At 37.0% G+C, this 23,301-nt stretch overlaps 1 protein-coding gene across 1 annotated transcript in view; it reads left to right on the top strand.

The window, feature by feature from the left end:
• Positions 1–16,812, top strand: part of LOC125238408 — a 51,761-nt gene extending 34,949 nt beyond the window's left edge. Inside the window, exons 6-9 of the mRNA XM_048145734.1 lie at positions 1,537–1,726; positions 8,832–9,045; positions 9,566–9,693; positions 15,026–16,812. Coding sequence (XP_048001691.1) covers positions 1,537–1,726; positions 8,832–9,045; positions 9,566–9,693; positions 15,026–15,106 — 613 coding nt within the window. The 3' untranslated portion in view covers positions 15,107–16,812. The remainder of the gene's footprint in view (positions 1–1,536; positions 1,727–8,831; positions 9,046–9,565; positions 9,694–15,025) is intronic.
• Positions 16,813–23,301: the final 6,489 nt, after the last annotated feature.

Below are 23,301 nucleotides of genomic sequence, written 5' to 3'. Positions count from 1 at the left end.
ATTTCGTGCTTCAACTAATGTCGCAAGCTTAAATAATTTATTTGCACTTAGAATGTTTACGATAGGTTGAACTTGGTTGAACAGAATTTTTGCTTGAAAACGCGCGTTCTATGGCACTACGCGTGAAAACGTTACGTTCTATGGAACAGTTTTATATTAACACAGCGTACTAATGGGGTGGCAACGCGCATGTGAACTGTTTGAGTTGCAATTAGGTTACGGTGACCGCTTTACATCAGGCGGACCGTATACTTGTTTGGAAGAACGTTGTTTTATATTACTGATTTGTAAACTGTATATTCATTATGTCTTTTGTAGCCCAACGTCAATACCATCGAAGATTGTCGTCTAAAATACTTGGTACTGACCGGCGAGGCTTTCAAAACTAGGCAAAATTGATGACAACTGTACGCAAATCGTGCAATTTATAAATCCAATTCTCATTTTGTTTATGACATGCCTATTTGGTCAAACATTTCATCCAAACTCATTTTGTTCGACCACGTATTTAAGCACATTTCATCGAATAGGCATTTCATTCCATTGCATTACACAGGCGTAATAATTTAGTGAGATTTTACCAATAGTTCGCGGAACAACCGCAAATTCATCAGTGTCATCCTATCCATCCCTGCCAGCTTATATTAGCCGATGTGACAGACGTTGACGCTACATGGCGATCGAAACGCAGGCTGGCTCTGATGCAACGACGTGGACACATTCCGAATGAACCTGTCATGGATAATACCAAAGAGGATCGAGTATTATAGAGAGTTACTGTCGAAGTAAAATGTGTAATCACAGTACATAGACTGATGACACAGACTTAAAACTTTTTCAGTTTTGACAAAATTCTTAGCTTGATTGTATTAAAATGAAACGCTGAGCGTACCCCAAAGGTGTAATGATAGTGACCTTGGTGACGTTTTTTTCTTATTTATTAACTATACGTAGTTATATATGTCTTTGATAATACCTAGTTTAAATGTTATAGTTAAGAAAATAAAGTTGGTTTCATTGTGGACAAACGTTATCCGACTCGTAATATCTACCAGATCATAATTCTGTTCAATATTTTGATAGTAGGTAAATGACAGCAATAGATAGGTAGAAAAGGTTTAGTTCCCTATAGCGTCAGATTCCCGAAGGATAGTGTGTGTCCATCGAATCAAGATTTTCATGTGTGTCCATCGAATAAAAGATTTTAATGCCGTCCCTTTGATCAATGATTGATACTTAGTTAGGTCATATTTACATCGCCCGCCAGATAGCCTGGAGAGAATAAAACGGGCAAAGTTGAAGTAGAGAAGGCACCTTTAGATGGTGTGCCCAAAAACCCATGCGTTAAAATTAATGCCGAGGAACAGACGTGAGGGACCTGGTCTTCAACCCATGATGTCAGAATCAATTGTAAAGAAGAAGATGTGTATACGAAAACGGGACGACACTACGAGGTTGCCACTTCTACTTTTTCTCTTCCAGGCTGTACTATCAAGTAGCTCAGAAAAAATACAGCTATCTCTCTTGTCATTCCAGATACATCGGCGCCGCTGAATACATCATCAACAGCTTCCTGGACGCCCAGGGCCTGCCCCGAAGCACCCACTTCAATGTTAAAGCCCCTGAGAAATCCATCACAGTGCTTCTGAACTTCGTTCTCAAGCGATACATGAACGTGGATGCTGATGTCGCGTCGTACGTCAAGCCAGCTGTGGATTATTTGAAGGTAGGTATTATGAACACCCAGCCACAGGCTGAGACGCGCAGAGCCACATCCATTTCAACGTTAAAGCCACCGAGAAATCCATCACAGTGCTTCTGAACTTCGTTCTCAAGCGATACATGAACGATTGAACGTGGATGCTAATGTCGCGTCGTATATCAAGCCAGCTGTGCATTATTGGAAGGTTAGAGTTGGTATTATGTACACCTACCTACAGAATACAGAAGGATACCCAAGGACTGCGATGAAGCACCCACTTCACCAGCTCCAGGGAAATCCATCACAGTGCTTCTGTTTGTACTCAAGCGGTATATGAACGTCGACGCTGATGTAGCGTCTTACGTCAAATCAGCTGTGGATTATTTAAAGGTTAGGGTTGGTATTATGTACACTCAGCTACAGAATACAGAATGATACCCAAGGACTGCTATATAGCACCCATTACCTCGTTCTCAAGCGGTACATGAGATGTTGCGTCAAACCAGCTATAGATTATTTGAAAGTCAGTATTGGTATTATCATTAACTGGTACTTAATAGTATTATGTACACGCAAAAAATATGGACGTGAACAGTTAAGTACTAACATGCAAGCCTCAAAGAGCACGCACCTTTAGAACGAAACCGACACAACTCAATAGAGATTTGTTTGAGCATTAGATCGGTTTGGTTCTAAAGGTGCGAGCAGATGTGTATGGAACTCAATGCCAGCAAGTGTGAATAGTTAAAGACCCGACCACCTGCGGTCATCAATTATTATTTTATCGGAGGGGTGTAAAGCAAACTCACCACTACAGCACAGTATAATAAAGAGTACTATCGTACAGTATGGCCACTCCCGCTCCCCGCTGAAAGTGCCACTCACCTCATCTCGGTTACCTCACAGTTACAGCCTGTCAAAAACGCGAACAGTCGACCCGTCATATTTCACTCATACAAGCATGGTACGCGTTCACCTACACGAGCTTAGATGTGTGCTAGGGCCGCGCCTCTTTCATATATTTGATCGCCAGTGTCCGAGGTATGACTACAGCTAGCTACGGTGGTATATTGTACAGTCAACAAATTGGAACCCTAGGCCACTCTATAACCATGACAAGCAATAAGAGATTTCTTACCATCTGATTTATAACGTTACTATGACATAGTTCTACAGTGGCCTATGGTTCCACTTGGTTGATTGTACATTCACTGCAAGCACAGATATAGTTAGAAAGGAAGGAGACATGTCGCGCCAGTCGGTTTGTACTGGCCTTTCGCAGCTTCCTGAACCCACGCACACTTATAGAAAAACACTCTTATTGGGCTACTGCGCAATACATGAGCATCATTTCCAACAGATCTGAATAACAAGAATCGTATCTTATCTTAAATTTGCGGAGGACGGATACACTTCGACCCATCGGGATATTTTGTGCAATTACCCCCTACGATCCTAAGATCCTTCAACTATTCAGGACCTTCTCGACCATCTCTACGTATCGGATGATGAGGTTCATTGGTAGCTCTCTGAAGTCCTTTGGCACCAGGCAACCTGCTCCAAAGTTTTTCATTCTTTTTCTGGCGAGGGCGTGACATTCACACATTAGATATTCTGACGGTCTCTCCCTGTTTACCACACATGCGACAATCAGTGTTGTCAGCGTGTCCCATCTTGTCCAAAATTCCTTTGACCCCGTAATGGCCTGTGAACACCCCCGTTGTAATTTGGAGTTGTCTTTTGCCTAGTTTCCCTAGCTTTTTGCTCCATTGAGTCTACCCTCTGCATAAAGAGCTTTGAATGCTTCAAACCTACCTGGGCATCCCACTCTTTTTGTTGTTTAAAAAGAACCTAACACAGCGCAGCACCCACTCCCCTATTACTTTAGTAATTACGTATAGATTCTGTAAAAAAACTAAATCAAACTTTTCATGCCTCCTCTCTCACCTTTCTTTTATCTTTAAGACACAATAAGCCACCTACAAAAACTAATCCTATTTCCTTCCTACTTCTTACACGCGCTTCTTAAAGCCAATAAGTCGAAATAAATACGTTATTCCTACTTAGTAATTAATTGGTCATCCTACCCGCAATCTATCCTTGTCTTGCTCTAGAACATTGTCACCCTTACCCTGATTAGGACGACATTAGCTCGTCCTTAATCATAGGTACCTACTGAATAAATAGGGTTCAATACAGTACATTAAATATGCTGGCAGTATTTTATCTTAATTCCATAGTAAGGTTTTGGCACTGAGACGGAACGAAAAACGGAGAGGTACTTAAGTAGTAGGCTTTTTTGAGAATTCATTGCATGTTTTTGTTTAAGTAGACTAGTCTGTACCTACAAAGAAAGTTAATAGAGCCTTTCGCAAACCTTCGTCAAAGTATAAAACTTGGTAAAACTTTTACAGTTACTTTGTACCCTTTCTCATTTAGGAAGTTAAATGGACCCGGAGTGTCACCTACAGTCTACTGTAACAATAATTATGTTGCTTAACAAAATGCGTTGAATTTATACATTTTTTTTCCCCTCACTAGCTCGGAAACACGTGTTTTGTCCTTTAATACCAGCGGGTAAAAACGCATTTTATCCACTAGTGGGTAAAGTAATTTGACCTTGAATAAAGTCAAATTAACTGCTTAAAAATTGATAAAAGTAGGTGAATCTGGTAATAAAGATGATTTACCACCTGTGGAACTACTGGAAGCAGTGATAAACGCATTTTTTGCGTTGTAGTTTCCTCGCTATAGTGAGGGGAAAAGTTTTGTGTTACACTCGGGTGCAAATGTATTTTACTTCTCGTGTGTTAAAAAACTCGCAAGTTCAGGATTCTATTCTCGAACCACTCGCTTCGCTCGTGGTTCAACTATAGAATCCATTCACTTGCTCGTTTTTCAATTCCACACTCGGCGTTAAAATACAACTTTGCCCCCTTGTATAACAAATAACTATTACACTACTGGGTACGTATCCGAATGGCACAACCGAAACGCTCGTAGATATCTATCTCTATCGCTCTTGCGTATTGGCGCGACAAAGCCAGACTACCTTTCGCGGCGTTTCGTTTTCGTTTCGCGTCGCAGAAATGCCATTCGGCTACGGCACCTGACCAGAAATTTATAATCACACACACTATTTTTTAACCCCAGACGCAAAAACGACGGGATGTTATAAGTTTGACGTGTCTTTCTGTGTGTCTATCTGTGGCGTCGTAGCTTTCGACCGATTTAAATTTCTTTTTTTTTTTTTAAAGCTGAATAGTCGGGACTCGGGAGTATTCTTAGCCATGTTTTATGAAAATCGATCCACATTGTTGGGGTTTTTTCAATAAATTTTGTTTTGTGGTTTAATTTTGTATGTATAGGTACTATACTAAACTATCACATTCTACAGAATAACAACGCCCTCTTGACAAAATACATAAGGTCAATACGGGTGTGTCATAGAGGGGAAGTCTGTCTGACCTTTACTTTGACCGTATTAAACAATGATCAGTGTTTATTGAGAGTTGAATACGACGACCTCTAATCGTGAGTAGCAAGTAGCAAAAGTATGAACTCGCAAAGCCTGTGACAATGAGTAACAAGGCCAATTGTGGAGGCCTGACACACTTTGCTTTATGACACACTTACCCGTATTGACCTTACCTACATTTTTGGTCAGGCTTTTTGTTCAAACAAATTGGAATTTCAGGCTAGAATACTTCCCCTCCAAATTGTCTTTTGCATTCATTCAATTCAAGATACATAGCTATTAAAATTCAGTGTATTATAAAATACTAGAAGGTAGCTTCAGTGCGTTTAGCCAAAAACATTTTTCCTTTCTAACCTAACCTAACCTTTCGATGAGTAAGTACCTATTTTACACATTTAGCACCGTTGGCTCCCCAGCTATTACATTAAATGTGTCCATTTGCGGGCTGTCGCTTATTTATGGCCAACTAATATGTTACAGGCCTTTGTTATCCGTCGTAATGGGATCGTTTCGTTCTATTTAGTAAAGATAATATAACTCTGTATAAAACAAACAAAGACTAAAAAAAATCGATGCTCGTTCAGACCTTTGGTCGATTTTAGGCTTGCCGACCTATGTGGCCCTAACTAATGAATATTTAATAATCATCATCCTCCTTACTTTATCCCGGAATTTGCCACGGCTCATGATGGGAACCTGGGGTCTGCTTTTGACAATCCCTAGATTTTGCGTAGGCACTAATATTTACGAAAGCGACTGCCATCTGACCTTTCAACCCAAAGGGTAATTAGACCTTATTGGAATTAGTCAAGTTTCCTCACGCGGTTTTCCTTCACCTAAAAGCGACTTGCAAATATCAAATAATATTTTGAACATAAGTTCCGAAAAACTCATTGGTACAAGCCGGAGTTCGAACCCCGGATCGAATAAAGTTACAAAACATAAAGTTTAAATCGTGTCATTCTTTAATACACGGACCTTGGTTCCTATTCTCATGCGAATAATGGTAAAAATTTTCACATTCGGACGCCATCGTGAATTATATACGTACTGTAATGGCTTTAGTACTCTGCAATCCAAATGATTTGTTATGTATTACCTTAAATCCTTAAATAAAGCCCAGTGATGTATCTTTTAGTGTAATGACCGTAATAAGGCCTGAGTGCACGCTTATATTGGGCGTGCAGCGGGGAGGGCGTGCGGCGTGCATGTCAAACAATTGAAGCTCATACAAGTGTCCTGAGTAGGGTTGCCAACTTTTTTTTAGGAAAATATAGTATTTTAGAAAATTCCATCTAAAAAATATAGTACACCGAAATAAAATATAGTACGGTACACATAATCGATAACCAATAAGTCGTAGAGATCGTTCTTTCTGTCCACTCTAAGGGGCTCCATTCGGTTTTCATCGATTTTTGACAAGTTTTGTGTTGCATTGGTTCTCTTATTTAAGTATCGTCGAAAGTTGTATGGCCGAATATCACTCACGTTTCGCGCAATTTTATTCCACCGAATGTTCATTTCCCAACTTATTGTTTTATTTGCCAAGCTCACATTTACCAACTTAACATTTGGCCTTTTTTAAAAAAGCAAACTTTCATGTTGTCGAATGTTTTACTTAGCGTAATATATAACTAGTTGTTTATTGTATGTAATGTACCAAATGTTTTATTGAACACCAACAATATATATGGCGTATTTCGAAAAATATGCAATATTGAGTCTTCTATCACTTTCTAAATTTATTGACAGGTATGCAATTTTTACTTACGTACCTATTAATATTCTTTTAATTTCAATAGTTACCTACTTACTTTTTTTACAAGACCCATATTTAAAAAAAAATACGCAAATTATAAGTACTTATATTTTTTATGAAATTTGACATTGTTTTAAAAACATTTTTACTTCAATGAAATCTAGACTTTTATAAAAATGCAAAAGCGATTTTAATTTTAAACTAATTAAGGCAAAAATTTTGACCAAAGAACCAGTTTCGGTCCTAAAATAGTTCAACTTTGATGCTAAATATCACAGAATCAATGAGCTGTGAAGTAGGTACCTAATTATGGGATACTAGTTTGTTTAAAGACGATTCTGTTAATATGATATGCTTTAGAAACTATCGTAATATTCATAATACCAATGGATTCAAATCGAAGCTCATCGGAGTAGAGAATCCCCTTAAGAAATGTCGTTATTTAATATATCATGGAAAAAATACAAATGTTTGCAAACAACGGTGGATTTATACGTAACTGCAATATTTGCAGGTCAGAACGAAGTAATGAAATGTACAGTGAAGGTTAAATATGAATAAAAGCGCGAGCGGAGCGAGCGCGAAATTTTTTTCATTATCGAAACGCCGCTCCTGGCGGTTTGACCCTAGTGTAAATTCGCCACTGGCATGGACCCCAAAAATATAGTACTTTTGCGTACTATATATGCTTCATATAGAATATAGTACGCTGGGCCAAAATATAGTACAGTACTATATTATATAGTACGGTTGGCAACCCTAGTCCTGAGTCGACGCTGCATAGCAACTGCATAGCGAGCACACGGGCGACCCCGCCCCGCTGCACGCTCCGCTTAATTTCCATAAGTTTCCTTGATTGGACCATTGGTCTAAATTACCTAAGTTCATTGATGGCGACTTTGTGGTCCAGTGAAGACGACTCTGGCCCAAAGAAGGCAACAGCTTATGAAAATCTTTTCACGATTTTTCTCTAAATTTATTATACTTTTTTTTATTGTGAATAAGGTAATTCATAGATACATGTCAAAAATTAAAACTTCCCAAAATAGTTTTATTTTTTGGCATTAAATCTATGAATTCTAGCAGCGAAGTGGTCCAATGATAGCAACCTTCCCCTATATATTCATAATAGCTTATCTCCATGTATTATTTAGTTGGTCATGCAATTTAATACAAACTTAAGGCTAGTAACCCGTCCATATTTACCCACCTAATACTTATTTAGATATATTATGTTGTTCATGTAATAAATAGTTCAAGATATTTTTGAGCTCTGTACACACTATGTCAAAGTCCGGTAAAGCTGTTCTTAATTAGATTCAACATTGATAACAATACAAAAATGTTCTCGATCATCCACTATTGGTACCAACCAAGCTCGGATCCAGGGGGCTCATGGGACTACGTACGAAACTACATCCACCTTTGATTGGTACCATCATGGCTGCCACCTACAGATATAAACCTTATCCCTATATAATAGATAGGATTTTTTGTTTTGTTTTTCTAATCTGATTGGCAATCAGATTCCCTTTGGGGGCGCAGGTTCTTATCCTACAGACTGCGCCATGTAAAGTACAGTCACCGGTATAAATAAGTGATGATTTCTGTATCTTGCCATATTAACGTCTTGTTTGAAATGTCACACGAAGTTGTCAAACGATTAAAAGCGACAAGGTGCAGAAATCATCACTTCATTGTCAAACTGTGACTGTACTAGGGATCACACACTGAAACCACCTCAGCCTTTTAGCCTTATAATTAGTATATTTACCCACATCCACTTTTGTATGGAAGAAAAATATTTTTTGGGACCCTACTACCCACATACTAATATGTGAGACAGTTCTCCCAATAACATCACGGTATTAATCTGAAAACTCCCTTCACAGCAAACCCTCAAGATGGCTCAAGCGACCTCCGCCAGCCTGGCTAGCCGTGGCGACTACAACGCCCTCGCAGACCGTGTGACGGACACCCTGAACCTAGAAATCATTGAACCAGTACTAAGAGTCTACAGGGCTTACAAGCATTCTGTGGCTGCGCCGCACTGCCAGGAACATCTGATGTGTTTGGTGAACAGGCGTCATGATAAAGACAAACAAGGTAAGAAGGTATACTAAAAAACTAGCATCTAAAATTACCCTAAGTGTAAGGCCGATAGTCCACTATCATATGTTTGTCATAGAAATATGATCATAGGCAGCATGCCGTCTTTTTCTTCACGTTTGAGAAAAAGGGAAGCATACAGTTCTATGATTATATTTCTATGATAAACATATGACTATCGGCCTAAGGCCTGAGTGCACGGCTGCACGCTCATATTGGGCGAGGCAGAGCGTGCGGCGTACATATCAAACAATCGAAGCTCATACAAGTGTCCTCAGTCGACGCTGCATAGAATGTACTCACGTTCGCCCCACCGAACACTCCGCTCCGGGCGTCCACTCAGGTCTTACACTAAGAAGACAAAAAATAATGTCCACCTTGAGCGTTTACACTTGTGTCCCTCACTACACTCAGGATCTTATTTTACAATTCCAATATCCAGAATCGTATGTTTATATAATTTTGCTCCCTTGTGGCGCAATGTACAACTGATTCTAACAGTGCTAATATTTTTTAGGACTACCCGGCTTCAAGGCAGGGCTCACGAAGGTAGCCAGTATGGCGGCGTCTGCCGCGCTTAGCTTCCAGAATGGAAAAGGCTTCTGGGACCTTTACAACGCGATCCAAACCGACGTCAACTGTGAGGTGAGTTGACAGATAAAGGCGTGTATGTCCAACACCTGAGTCGACGCTGTATAGCGTGCGCAAGGACGCGTCTGCCCCGCCGAACGCTCGACTCCAAGCGTTCATTTCAGAATCGTGGTATCAGGTCAATAAGTTATTCGTATTTCCACTGATATTATATAGAAACGCTGTGCAAATAGAGCGTCTATATCCAGCCACCGTTCTGCTAACAATTTATATTCCCTTTCCATAATTTCCAAGGAATTCATTTAAAACCAAGATCGCTTGTTTCTGCGGAAGTGCGAAGTTCAAAGATTGACTGAGCAAACTAATATTGAGTAAAACCCTTTGTGGCTAATTTAAATACGGTAGGTACCGCATTAGAGACATTTCTGAACTTTTGGTACAGTCAGCAACAAAGCTATGAATACAATCAAAGTGCCAAAAATGTGTATACAGAACTTTATTGCCTGTAGGTAGGTGTGTATACTTACATGAAGCGCTGGCGGCCTAGCGGTAAGAGCGTGCGACTTTCAATCCGGAGGTCGCGGGTTCCAACCCCGGCTCGTACCAATGAGTTTTTCGGAACTTATGTGCGAAATGTCATTTGATATTTGCCAGTCGCTTTTTGGTGAAGAAAAACCTAATGAGGAAACTGGACTAATTCCAATAAGGCCTAGTTACCCGTTGGGTAGGAAGGTCAGATGTGTTCCCCTTGCGCTTTGAATGAATGAATGAATGAAATTATTTATTGCCGGATATACATTCCATGACATGGGGTTTTTCAAGAAGCAGGTATTTAGGGTTCTCAATGGTCGGCAACGCATAAGTGACACCCCTGATGTTGCTTATGTACATGGGTGGCGATGACTGCTTCCCATCAGGCGGCTCGACTGCTCGTTTGCTGCTAAAACTAGTGCCGGCGGCAAATATGCTACGTTGACTAGAGAGCGGATTTCATGTAGCGATTTAAATATTAATACGGATATGACTCGCATAATTTATTATTTTTTGTACACACAATGAATGTATAAAAGTAAAACCCTTTTTGGATGCTTTTGTGAATATTGGGCAAAATTAATAATGATAATAAAATTAATAAATAAAAAAAATGTTTGTTAATTTTTAATAAGTAGTTTATTTATTTAAGTTCTACTAAAAACTTATATTACGACTCAAAGAATAGAAAAATGAAAATAATTCGCTTCCTGTATACAAAATCCTTTATTTACTTTTCTTTAGATGTAATTAGTTATTTTTGTAAAATAACATTAATTTAATCTAATTAGTCAGCGAAGTTTGCGGTGTGCGATGTAATAATAATAGACTGTAACTTGGGCCCTGCCCCGCTGCTGGCGGCACCCTAGGTTAGGTTTTTTATAATGTGTTTATATATTTTGTATTGTTTTCTATGTGGTTTTGTATTTTACTTTTATAATCATATTATAAAATAGCCTAATCTAAGAGAAAAGATAAATAAAGGAAATAATAATAGACTGTAAGGCCTTATTATAATTCACATGACATGTCGCCCGTGTGAAAATGAAAATGAAAATGAAATGAATGAAATGAAATGAAAATGAAATATTTATTTTTCAAGTAGGCATATTACAATGCGCATATGAACGTCAAATAAAGCTACGCCGGCTCTAACCCTACGCCTCAGCCTCGAGAAGATTTCAGTCCCCCCTCAGTTGGGTGGGGGGTATCCACTATGGGACCGGCAAGAAACTCGGCGGGCAACTTCTTTTCAAAACATTACATCTTATAATTAACATGCATTAAATAACAAGATACAATTTAACATGCAAAAGTATTCATCAAAGAATATGAACAGACTAGGTACTCTATGGAAATTAATTTCAATAAATTATATTATTGCTTAATAATACGTCGTTCTTCTTCAGAGAAAACATATCAAATTGTCACAGAAGAAAAAGATAATATGAATCTCAATATCATTAAATATGTAATTTACCTACACAACATAAAATATAAAATATTTGATGTGCTTTCTTATCTGAACTGTGTCCTCTATACATAATACAATTATTTTAATTGCTATTCGTATTTTGTAGTTTCTGGTTCGGGCCATGCATGTTTGTCTGTCAAATAGTCCTCGACTCTGTAATAAGCCTTTAACATCAATGTTTTTTTTAAGTAGTTCTTAAGAGCTGGGAGGGGTAATCTCAAAGCAGTGTCAGGTAACTTATTATAAAAATGAATGCATTGCCCAACAAATGACTTCTGTACTTTACGGACACGAAACTTCTTTATGGCAAGCTTATTTTTGTTTCTAGTGTTATAATTATGGATATCAGAATTCTTAGTGAAACAGTCTAAATTCTTAACAACATAAATTATACTATCATAAATGTATTGGGAAGCTACAGTTAAGATATTAATTTCTTTGAAGAGTTCTCTTACTGATTCACGTGTTCCTAAGTTGTAAATAGAACGAATGGCTCTCTTTTGTAATACAAAGATAGTCTGTATGTCAGCTGCTTTGCCCCAAACCAGAATACCGTATGACATTACACTGTGAAAATAACTATGATACACTAGGCGAGCTGTCTCAACATTAGTCAGTTGCCTGATTCTCCTAACGGCGTATGCGGCTGAACTTAATTTGCTTGCTAGTTTCTTTATATGAGGACTCCATTGTAGATTTTTGTACAATGTTAAACCAAGGAACAGTGTTGTATCTACCATCTCTAAGCATTCATCATTCAAAAGTATTTTTGTATCGATTGGTTTAACATTCGGCAGAGAAAATCGAATACATTTGGTTTTCTTAGAATTAAGAAGTAAATTGTTGACAGTAAACCACTGCAGTACATCAGCTAACGTGCTATTAATTACATTGTAATCCGTAGATTTTCGGTCAACATTAAAAAGCAGTGATGTATCATCAGCAAAAAGTACTATTTCACAAAAGTTTTTTACTATATATGGCAAATCATTTATATAAACCAAAAACAGGAATGGACCTAAAATTGAGCCTTGTGGCACTCCTAATTGGACTACAGTCCCGCTAGAGCGAGTTTTGTTAACAACTACTGTTTGTGTTCTATTGCTAAGGTAAGAAGACATAAAGTTTAGGGCATTTATAGACAAACCATAGTGTTCTAATTTCAAAATGAGCGTTCCATGATCCACACAATCAAAGGCTTTTGAAAGATCACAAAATATGCCAATTGCATCACAAGAATTTTCCCAAAAATTATATATATGTTTAATGAGTACCGAAGCAGCATCGGTCGTGGAACGGCCCCTTGTGAAACCGAACTGTTTGCTTGTAAGTAATCTATGTCTGTTGAAGTGTCCTAGTGTGGTGACGGGTTAAGCGCCTGTGTGGTGACGGGTTAAGAATTTCACCACCCCCTTTCTTCCCGTGGGTGTCGTAGAAGGCGACTGTGGGATATGGGTTAAATTGTGGCGTAGGCGAGAGGCTGGCAACCTGTCACTGCAACGTCACAGTTTCGTTTTCTTTCAACCCCTTATTTGCCAAGAGTGGCACGGAAGCTTTAGTAGTTTCATGTGTTCTACCTACCCCTTTATGGGATAAAGGCGTGATTGTATGTATGTATGTATGTACATGACATGTAGGTAATTAAAAAAATGCACTAATCATATATTAAATCGCTACATGAAATCCGCTCTCTAACGATGACTATGATGATTAAGATGTGTTTAAGATATTTTTGACACTTTGTATTCACAGCTTAGTTGCTGACTGTATGTTAAAGTGGAAAGTTCTAGATATTTGGTAGGTTTCTTGTTACACAATTCTTGGAAGCAGTTTAATTAGACATCATAAATTTGAACCCGGGTGTTTGTCATTAAGACTTAGCTTGACTAATTATAATTAATCATACCTACTCTAACAAACTTTTTGTCGGAAGAAGGCGAAAGTCGTGTCACAGTATAAAACCAGTAATAACTCTTCTTACAAACTTCACGCCGCGCGGTGTGTCCCCCTCCCTCCCCTCGCATGCGGCGAAAACATGCGAAACTGGTGATTATTGGGCTGGACAGTCGGGGCCGCGTTTGCGCGCTGTGTTGACGTGTTGAGTTCGGGAGAAAATGACGTCAGCACCGAAGACATATTTTCGTTACTGTAGTGTTTATGGGTGTATGGAAAGTTCTCAAAATGCGGAAATGTCATTCTTTAGAATTCCTAGACACCCAGAAAAGTAAGTGGTTGTTATATATTTGCAGTGTTAGGTACATTATTGCTTACGTAAATGGCGTAAAAGTGAGATTTAAAGCTAGAATGACACATTAAAATCAATAAGGATTTATCTGTAACGACATTTAGGTAGATGCTGCGATCTATCTAGCTCGAAAGTTTGGTACCTACTTAAATATTGTGCAAACATCTATTCAAACATTTTATGTAAATATGATTTCGTCAGTATTTAAGAAACAAATACGTACTTGAATCTTTATTAGATAAAAAGGTAGAAAGAGCGTTGGTACTAGCATAGCGCCATACACAGTTACTAATACGAGTAGGACAGTAGGTACCTACGTTTCTAGTTCAAACGAATCTTTTTTTTATTGTGATGGATTGGGTGTATTCTAGAGAAAACATATAAAATGAACACTTAAATTAACGCTTTTGCAATTATTGTTACACAATCTACTATTGCGCGTATGAGAGTAATATATTTATAATGATTTTTTGTGTCTTCAATACTGACTAATGTGGTGTCATGACGTGGTATTGTTATACTAAAACCTACTTACAGTTAATAGTACCTATTAGATTTACAACAACTTACATTGTACGAAGTCGATTATAGTAACGTTGTACAACCCTGCGTGACCTTGCGCAGTAGTAACGACCGCGCCGCCGCTGCCGGAGATTAACTACTGATATATCCTTATACTGTGGTCGTGTTCTATATGGGGAGTTAATTCTTCGCGGCTATATTATTTTTTGCCATTTTTTTCTAGGTATATCAGTTAGTGAGGGTGATATGTACCGCCAACCGGGATAAATAGGGATGGCCGGGCTGAATAGGGACGAAATTAGCGCCACCTATTAAATACTATCTACAATGATGATGCCTACAAATGTCTTTTTTTTTCATAATGTGTATTGACTTGATATCATGATATTCATGACATTAAAATAGAGAAATATGTCATTTGTTCTTTTAAAAAATAAAAACACAAAGATTTTTGGGGAAAATATGATTTTTGCCACTTCCAGGCTGCGAAACAGCGCCATCTAGTTTTATCCCTAAAGGTCCATACATTTCAGGGGTACACTTTTTTGTATGGGCTTTGTCAGTCCCGTTATATATCGTCCTTGCTAAAACTATTAATATATTTTTGCTTTCAGGCAAAGTACCCAGCAGACTGCGCTTCATTCCACGAACACGAACTGAAAGTGACCACCGAAGTATACCATAGTGAATTATAAATTATAAACCATAGTCGGTCAAACAAGCTTGTCATTAGGAAAAGGCGCAAAAATCTAAATTTGTTTTAAAAAAATATATAAATGGGCCCACTCTTGGCCACAGACTAGCCAAAGGCAAAGACGTGGCCTACGATGGAGTGAAATATTCGAGCTTACTATTTATTTATTTTTATTTGCCGCTTTTTTCTAGTGACGAAAATAACTTGATAGACTTTTATAAGTAGCAAGTTGGCAACATTAACCGTCAAAGCTTATCGAATTTAAACGTTATTAAATAGGACAAGAGTCGATATTCGCTTGCGAGATTTCGTTTTTTTTTTAAATTAGTACAGGGGACACAGTGCATTGAGATTGAGACGATAATAGTTATTATTTTAATAATTTTACAAGAATAATATATTTTGATAATGTATTTATAAATATGTTGACTATGATTTTTTTGTTTCTTTAGTTTTTCTATGTAAAATATTATTTACATACGGTTTCATAAGTTGCTGATTGATATTTTCCATTTTACCTAAAATCTTAATTTTTAATAGGTAGGTATGGAAACAATTACTATGTGACTGAAATGAATAGATTTTAATTATTTACCTACTTAGCAGTAGGTAATTAAGGGTAAATTATATTTTTGCTGGACATTGGTGCTAATATATCGCATATTTTCTTTTCTTTCATTCTTGCTATAACTTTTACACATCCTTTTTTTCTATTATAGACATTTTAGGTAATTACACTCATTTAAAAATCTTCATTTCTCACATACTTTTTAACATTACATTTTCTAACAAGTAATTCTTTTTTTCATATCTGTTTGATTAACCTTAATTGTTAAGTACTCATATTAAATGGTCAATCAACTTTTTCTTGATGTTAGCTTATCTCGTTGTCTCTGACATTTTGAAAAACTCTTATTTAGTAGTTAAGTAATACATATAACAAAATCATTGGGTACCTAAAAGATACGGCACATAAGTCAAATTGAATACTTACAAACTTTTGTTCATTACAGATACAAATGTATTGTATTATTTATATCCTGTAAAAAAATCATACGTCTTTGAAAAATGCTAAAGAAAAGAAGTACCTACCTAAAGCCTAACCAGAAATATACGACTATTGTCAGGATGGCGCTGTTATTCTGATGTATGGGGTGACAGTTCAGTTTAGTATGATGAAAATAGTTCTAATGAAATTCCGCAACATGGCGCGTATACATTTCTGGTCAGGGTACGTAGCCGAATGGCACAAACGCTCAAGAAACGCTCATGAAACGCAACGCTCGTGGATATATATCTCTATAACTCGTGCGTATTGGCGCCAGACTGTCTTTCGAGGCGTTTCGTTTTCGTTTCGCGTCGCAGAAATGCCATTCGGCTACGACACATGGCAGGCAATTATGGTCGCGCGATAAATGATAAAACATCTGGCCATCCCTATCGCACTTACTAATAGTGCGATAGGGACGGCCTGATATTTTATCGTCTATCGCGCGACCATGCTACCCGTGCTGGCTACTGTAAAAGTTCTTCAAGACTCAAGAGACGTAACCATGTCGACGTACAAAACAAAGTTGATTGACCTCATTTTAGAATCATTTATAAATTTTATAAGCGGTTGTGATCGTGTAAATATGTATCAGTGTATCCCGTCCTATATTATAATAAGTTTAATACAGTGAAATAAAATAAACAAGTGACTGAAAACGTTGTTTTATTCAGTAAATTGGAAGATATTCTAACAACTAAGTCTCTAATATAAATTATCTTTGCCTGATAAAGTTGATAAATAACTGCTTTCAATTAACTTTTCTGTTTCGAAATACTAAGTTTATAAGAAAGTTAGATTAAGTTTAGCGAAATATCGACATTTTCAGAATTATCTGCTAATAATTAGGTTATTATCTTCAAGTTTCTTAGCTGGATTTTTATTTGTAGTTGAATGAAATTCTCAGCAACATTTTAAAAACGAAAAATGTTTCTAAGTAATTGCATAGAGTGTAAATGCGAGTTATTTGTATAGGCATAGTTATGTGACATCACGCGTCAATCACGCGTCAAATAGCGTGAATCACGCGTCAAATAGCGTGAACCACGCGTCAAATAGCGTGAATTATCAGTACCACTACTCGATACTAGGTGTCAATAGTGTCTCGTCTGCCTAAAATTTAATATTAGAACAGTTTACAACTTGTATAGTAGAGCGGCGAGAGGGTCTCGGAAAAAGTTGATGTGACTGGAGAGTATACTGCTGACAAGTGGTATCGTTGTGATTGGTAGACTTTACTGAGTACGAAATAATGACTTGTCGCATTCTCAGACTGTGGGGGGGTTAACTATGACGTCACAAAGATCGCGGTCCCGGGTTTAAATTTTTTGCCAATTTGTCTAGAACCTCTTATCCAATTTTGAAAAATGAGGTGTCGATTGAAAGCGTATAACATGCTGATTAAGATTTATTATATGTGAAAAGTATAGTTTTGTTAGTTATTTTTTAATTACCAATAATGCAAAAAATACTTTTTTTTACTCCCTTTTTTGATTTTTGTGACTCAAAAAGGCAATGAAAACGGCCACTTAGCTAAAAAATATGTTATATAAATCATTTAACTACTTTATTAAGCTATCTGTTGCTTTTTAAATTTCTACGATCGGATAATAAATGAGCAAACTACAACCACATACCTGTAGGCGGGGAGTACCGCTTGACACGCGTTCCCATACATTCGGCGTCTACCAAATTACACCTCGCGCAAAATTCGTTTCAAGCAGATATACCTCTAATCTTATTCATCGTAACCTATCAATATTGATATCATTTGAAAGCACAATTAAGGTACTTTAAAAAACAATGTCAATCATTTTTTTTTAAATCAATAATCGCCAGTCTGTGGTGGTTACAAAGGAAAAAAGTGGGTACGCAATTTGACTGGTTTCCTAGGTTTGATACCCTAGACGAGTTTAAAAGGGGAGGTAAAGGTGACATATGGGTTTTTCTCTGGCCTAAAAGCTACACAGAGGGTCAGGGGAGAAAAAACTAGGGTTTAAGTTTAGTTTTAAGTTATTTTTTCCTTTTTTGTTGATTTTATTGTGTTTAATTTTTTTGTAATTTTATCAAGGATACACGTTGGTTTCTTTTGCTAAAAGTTGCCTTTTTTATGAGAAACGTTATGAATTTTATGGCTTTTTCCGATAGAGACTAAAATTAACTTTCAAATAAGGCCACATAGTCATACTTTTACTTATATAATATTAAGGGTATGACTATGTATCAGTAGGCCACATAGTCATACTTTTACTTATATAATATTAAGGGTATGACTATGTATCAGTATGACTATGTGGCCTTATTTGAAAGTTAATTTTAGTCTCTATCGGAAAATGTCATGAAATTCATAACATTTCTCATAAAAAAAGGGAATTTTCAGCAAAAGAAACCAACGTGTATCCTTGATAAAATTACAAAAAAATTAAACACAATAAAATCAACAAATAAAAGAAAAAATAACTTAAAACTAAACTTAAACCCTACTTTTTTTCTCCCCTGACCCTCTGTATAGCTTTTAGGATAGAGAACAACCCATATGTCACCTTTACCTCCCCTTTTAAACTCGTCTAGGGTATCAAACCTAGGAAACCAGTCAAATTGCATACCCACTTTTTTCCTTTGTAACCACCGCAGACTGGGGATTATTGATTTTAAGAAAATGATTGACATTGTTTCTTAAAGTACTTTAATTGTACTTTCAAATGATACCAATATTGATAGGTTACGATGAATAAGATTAGAGGTATATCTGTTTGAAACGAATTTTGCGCGAGGTGTAATTTGGTAGACGCCGAATGTATGGGAACGCGTGTCAAGCGGTACTCCCCGCCTACAGGTATGTGGTTGTAGTTTGCTTATTTATTATCCGATCGTAGAAATTTAAAAAGCAACAGATAGCTTAATAATGTAGTTAAATGATTTATATAACATATTTTTTAGCTAAGTGGCCGTTTTCATTGCCTTTTTGAGTCACAAAAATCGAAAAAGAGAGTAAAAAAAAAGTATTTTTTGCATTATTATTAATTAAAAAATAACTAACAAAACTATACTTTTCACATATAATAAATCTTAATCAGCATGCTATACGCTTTCAATCGACACCTCATTTTTCAAAATTGGATAAGGGGTTCTAGACAAATTGGCAAAAAATTGAAACCCGGGACCGCGATCTTTGTGACGTCATAGTTAACCCCCCCACAGTCTGAGAATGCGACAAGTCATTATTTCGTACTCAGTAAAGTCTACCGATCACAAAGATACCACTTGTCAGCAGTATACTCTCCAGTCACATCAACTTCAAAACTAGACGACTTTTTTCAATTCCGCCGCCTATTACAAACAGAAGGAATTCTGCCGTGTCATACCTATGTCATGTAACTTGAGTTACATGATATACGCGTAACAAGTTTAATTCGTGTTTTTATGAAAGTCTTTACCTACCAAGTGAAAAAAAAATCATAAATCTCTTACCAATTCCTCATACGAGCTTGTCACTAAACTCGTGTAACTCCGTTTTTGCCCTAGTGAGCTGTGGCTATCTCCCGTAACTAACAGTTACAGTAGATAGCCACGACACGCCTTTTACGCATCGAGGAATTTGGAACTCAGTTACAGTACTTAGGCACGACAGACTTAGTCTTATATTATAGGCAGTCATAGAAGACTTTGCCTTATATTATAGGCAGACATAGAAGTTTTTGTGGCAAAATAAAGTGATTGAAAAAATTAAATATTGACAAATATATTATCGATATGATAAGAAGCTAGCTACCGTAAACGGCACGCGGTTTTAGTCTCAGTGTAGTTAATAACCTAACCACAAAATTAAAATTTTGAAAAAACCCCCGACCGCGACCTAGTGGACCGATTTTCATGAAACATGGCTAAGAACACTCCCGACTAACTCAGCTTTCAGATAAAAAAATAACTAAATCAAAATTGGTTCATCCGTTCGAGCGCTACGATGCCACAGACAGACACACACACAGACAAACAGACAGACAGACAGACAGACAGACATACATTCGTTTTTGCGTCGGGGGTTAAAAAGCAACTATCATGATAGTAATAAGGTTCAAATCCATAAAAAGTCATTTCGGAGATAACACGTTTTGTCATCATCTTCGAAAAAAGTTACCTGCATACTGCGAACTGTTCCATAAATTTGAACCTTATTGCTATACGGTAGTTGTTTTTTGACTACACTGAGACTTTAGCGCGTGCCGTTTAAAAGGGACTCAGCCACGTGAATAATAGAAACAAAGGCTTTTGTTTAACAGATAACGCAACAGCTTACGAGTCATTGCTCCTTTCTTTATTATCTATCCATCCCATTGTATTGTTGAATGTGGGTTACTAGGCCAGTAGTAATAAGGAGGTCACTGACCCATATTTCGCTAAACAATAGTACGGATAGATAACAAAAGATTTGGGTCAACCAGCTAACAAAAAAGGTGCATTGTTTATCTACAATTTAGGTCAGTAGTACAATCCTTTGTTAAGTTTATGCCGTAATTTATAAGAACGTAATAAATATAAATTTAACATCATATTAAGGCTAGATCTAGATGTGGTCTAGATTACATACCTATATAGTTGATCAAACATTCAAATACTATATACAACGTGCTTTTATTGAATTCCGACAACTTTAAGGGAAGGTTTGTTTATTAGATCAAATACATTTTTTTAAGAAACTGCTGTGTTAACTCTTATTCACAAAAAATAATTAAATTACTGAACACGGGTGGTTCAACATTTACCACTTTCTAATGTTATTTGTTTTGACATGTGCCGTCAGACAATTAACACGAATTAATTAATTTATTATGCATGAAAACGAAAAAGAATTTATTTTTAGGGTTCCGTACCAAAAAGGTACAACAGGAACCCTTATGGTGCGACTCTGTCCGTCTGTCTGTCCGTCTGTCACATTGTTAAATATCTCGAGAACTACTTATGCTATCGATATGAAATTTGGAATAGTTATAAACATTGTGAACCTCTACAAGTTGAAAGTATTTTTTTTTTAATTAATTAATATAAATGATAGAAAATGGCCAAAATGAAAGGGGGGCAAACTGAAAATTTCAAGTAACTAGGTCAATTGGGGTATCGTTAGAAAGAGCTCAAATTGTACAATTATCAAAACTATTTTTTATAATTTTTTGGTTGTGGAAAAAAAATGTTTTTTGAAGGAAAATGTAAAAAAAAATACCGTTCCCCTCCCTTATCTCCGAAGTTTACCAACATAAATGTATGAAATTTTCACCAAACATGGGTATTATAATGAATAGTACAGGAAAAATAAAATCGTACACGTATCTTGAAAACTTTTTTATTTATTTATAAAAAACCTTTCAGATTAACATTTTCAATTTCAACACCCTTGCGGGTGTTTATTGTACCTGTATTTTTTAACAAAATAACAATGAAATTACCTGCTTTCAAATAGAGGCAAAATCGGTTCACGCAATAAACAATTATTCCATAAAAATCATCTTCCATACTAGCTCGCGCGCATTAGTTTACTCAATTTGCCGATAGATGTCGCTGTACGTTGAACGCTCATTTCCTACATCGCGTTTTTCCTGATATAATGAGGTCGGTTCAGGAGCGTCCTTGCGACATGTCGTAAGTCGTAAACTATTGAAGCCTAATAGTCTTGATTTTATTTGGACGTTGTCTACCAATAAAATTGTATATTAAAATATTACTTGTTATGTGGGAAATTGAGTCTTGAGGCATTTAGTACAATCTGTAGAGTTCTATGAATAACATTTTGATGATTCAACTATTGAAAGTTTGTACGGAACCCTCGGTGAGCGAGTCCAACTCGCACTTGACTGCGTTTATATTATACTGCGTGTTTTCTGTTAATGGGCCTAACTATGTGTTGAATTTAACGGGAAACGAAAAAAACACGATGTATAATTATTAATTGATTGAATTACAACATTACCACAACAATAAACTTGTATCTAAGCCAACTGAGAAAAATATTTTAGTTAACGTGTCGTGCCCAACTACTGTAACTTGAGTTACAAGACGTCGCAAAACAGACTTTGTATGGGGAGCCTGTCGTACCTAACTACTATATAGCCTATAATTTTAAATATATCCAAAAAATATGTTTTTTTTGTGCATCTACATCAGCATTACACTTACTACAATGTAACTGTGTAGTTTTTTCTTTATATTTCCACACCAGTATTGAATGCAGATCGAATTACCAAAAAAAACTTTAAACTGATTTTACTCAAAACTATGTTTTTCGAGTTACATGAGATAGGCGTGACACGGCAGAATTGAAAACAGAATACTGATTAATCTTATCTTATACTTTTAAACGAGCAATTCTTGTATATTTATTTATTTATTTATTTATATATACCGGCGATCTCGGAAACCGCTCTAACGATTTCGTTGAAATTTGTTATGTGGGGGTTTTCGGGGGTGAAAAATCGATCTAGCGTAGCCTTAGATCCCGGAAAACGCGAATTTTCGAGTTTTCATGAGTTTTTCCTTCGCGTTTGTAAACGTAAAATATGGTCGTTAATTTCGCCGCGCGCGCATCGATTCCGCTTAGCTCAGTCGTACGAGGTCGGTCTAATGTACGCAGATAGATCGTAGGTGTCAGGGTTTCGAATCCCAGCAAGAAATTAAGTTTTTGTTTTTTGTCTTTTTTTTTGTTTTTGTATTTATAAGTTTTTTTTTATCTAAAGACGTGATATATTAACACTTTCGCTACCAAGAACCCGACTGTCGGGCACACCGCTCGTAGAAGCGTAGCCGATTACATGGGTTTCCCCGTATGTAGCGAAAATGTCGTAGCGCCGCGTAGAGCCCGGTTTCGAAAGTGTTAAAATAGAACCGAGCGAAGCTCGGTCGCCCAGATTACTATTGTAATTTTAGTTAAAAATTGGTTTGATGAAAATTGACGCTTCGATGAGCGGGGCGTGTAGCGGGGCGAACCCGCCCGTGCACGCTATGCAGCGTCGAGTCAGGACACTTGTATGAGCTTCATTAGTATGATATGCACGCCGCACGCCCCTCCCCGCTACACGCACAATATGAGCACAGTATAATAAAGAGTACTATCGTACAGAACAAGATGGGAAGATGAGATAAAGCGTGCAGCAGGAAGT

This window comes from Leguminivora glycinivorella, chromosome 23 (genome assembly GCF_023078275.1).
Source record: "Leguminivora glycinivorella isolate SPB_JAAS2020 chromosome 23, LegGlyc_1.1, whole genome shotgun sequence".
NCBI lineage: Eukaryota > Metazoa > Arthropoda > Insecta > Lepidoptera > Tortricidae > Leguminivora > Leguminivora glycinivorella.
This window is presented reverse-complemented; position numbering and strand designations above follow the sequence as displayed.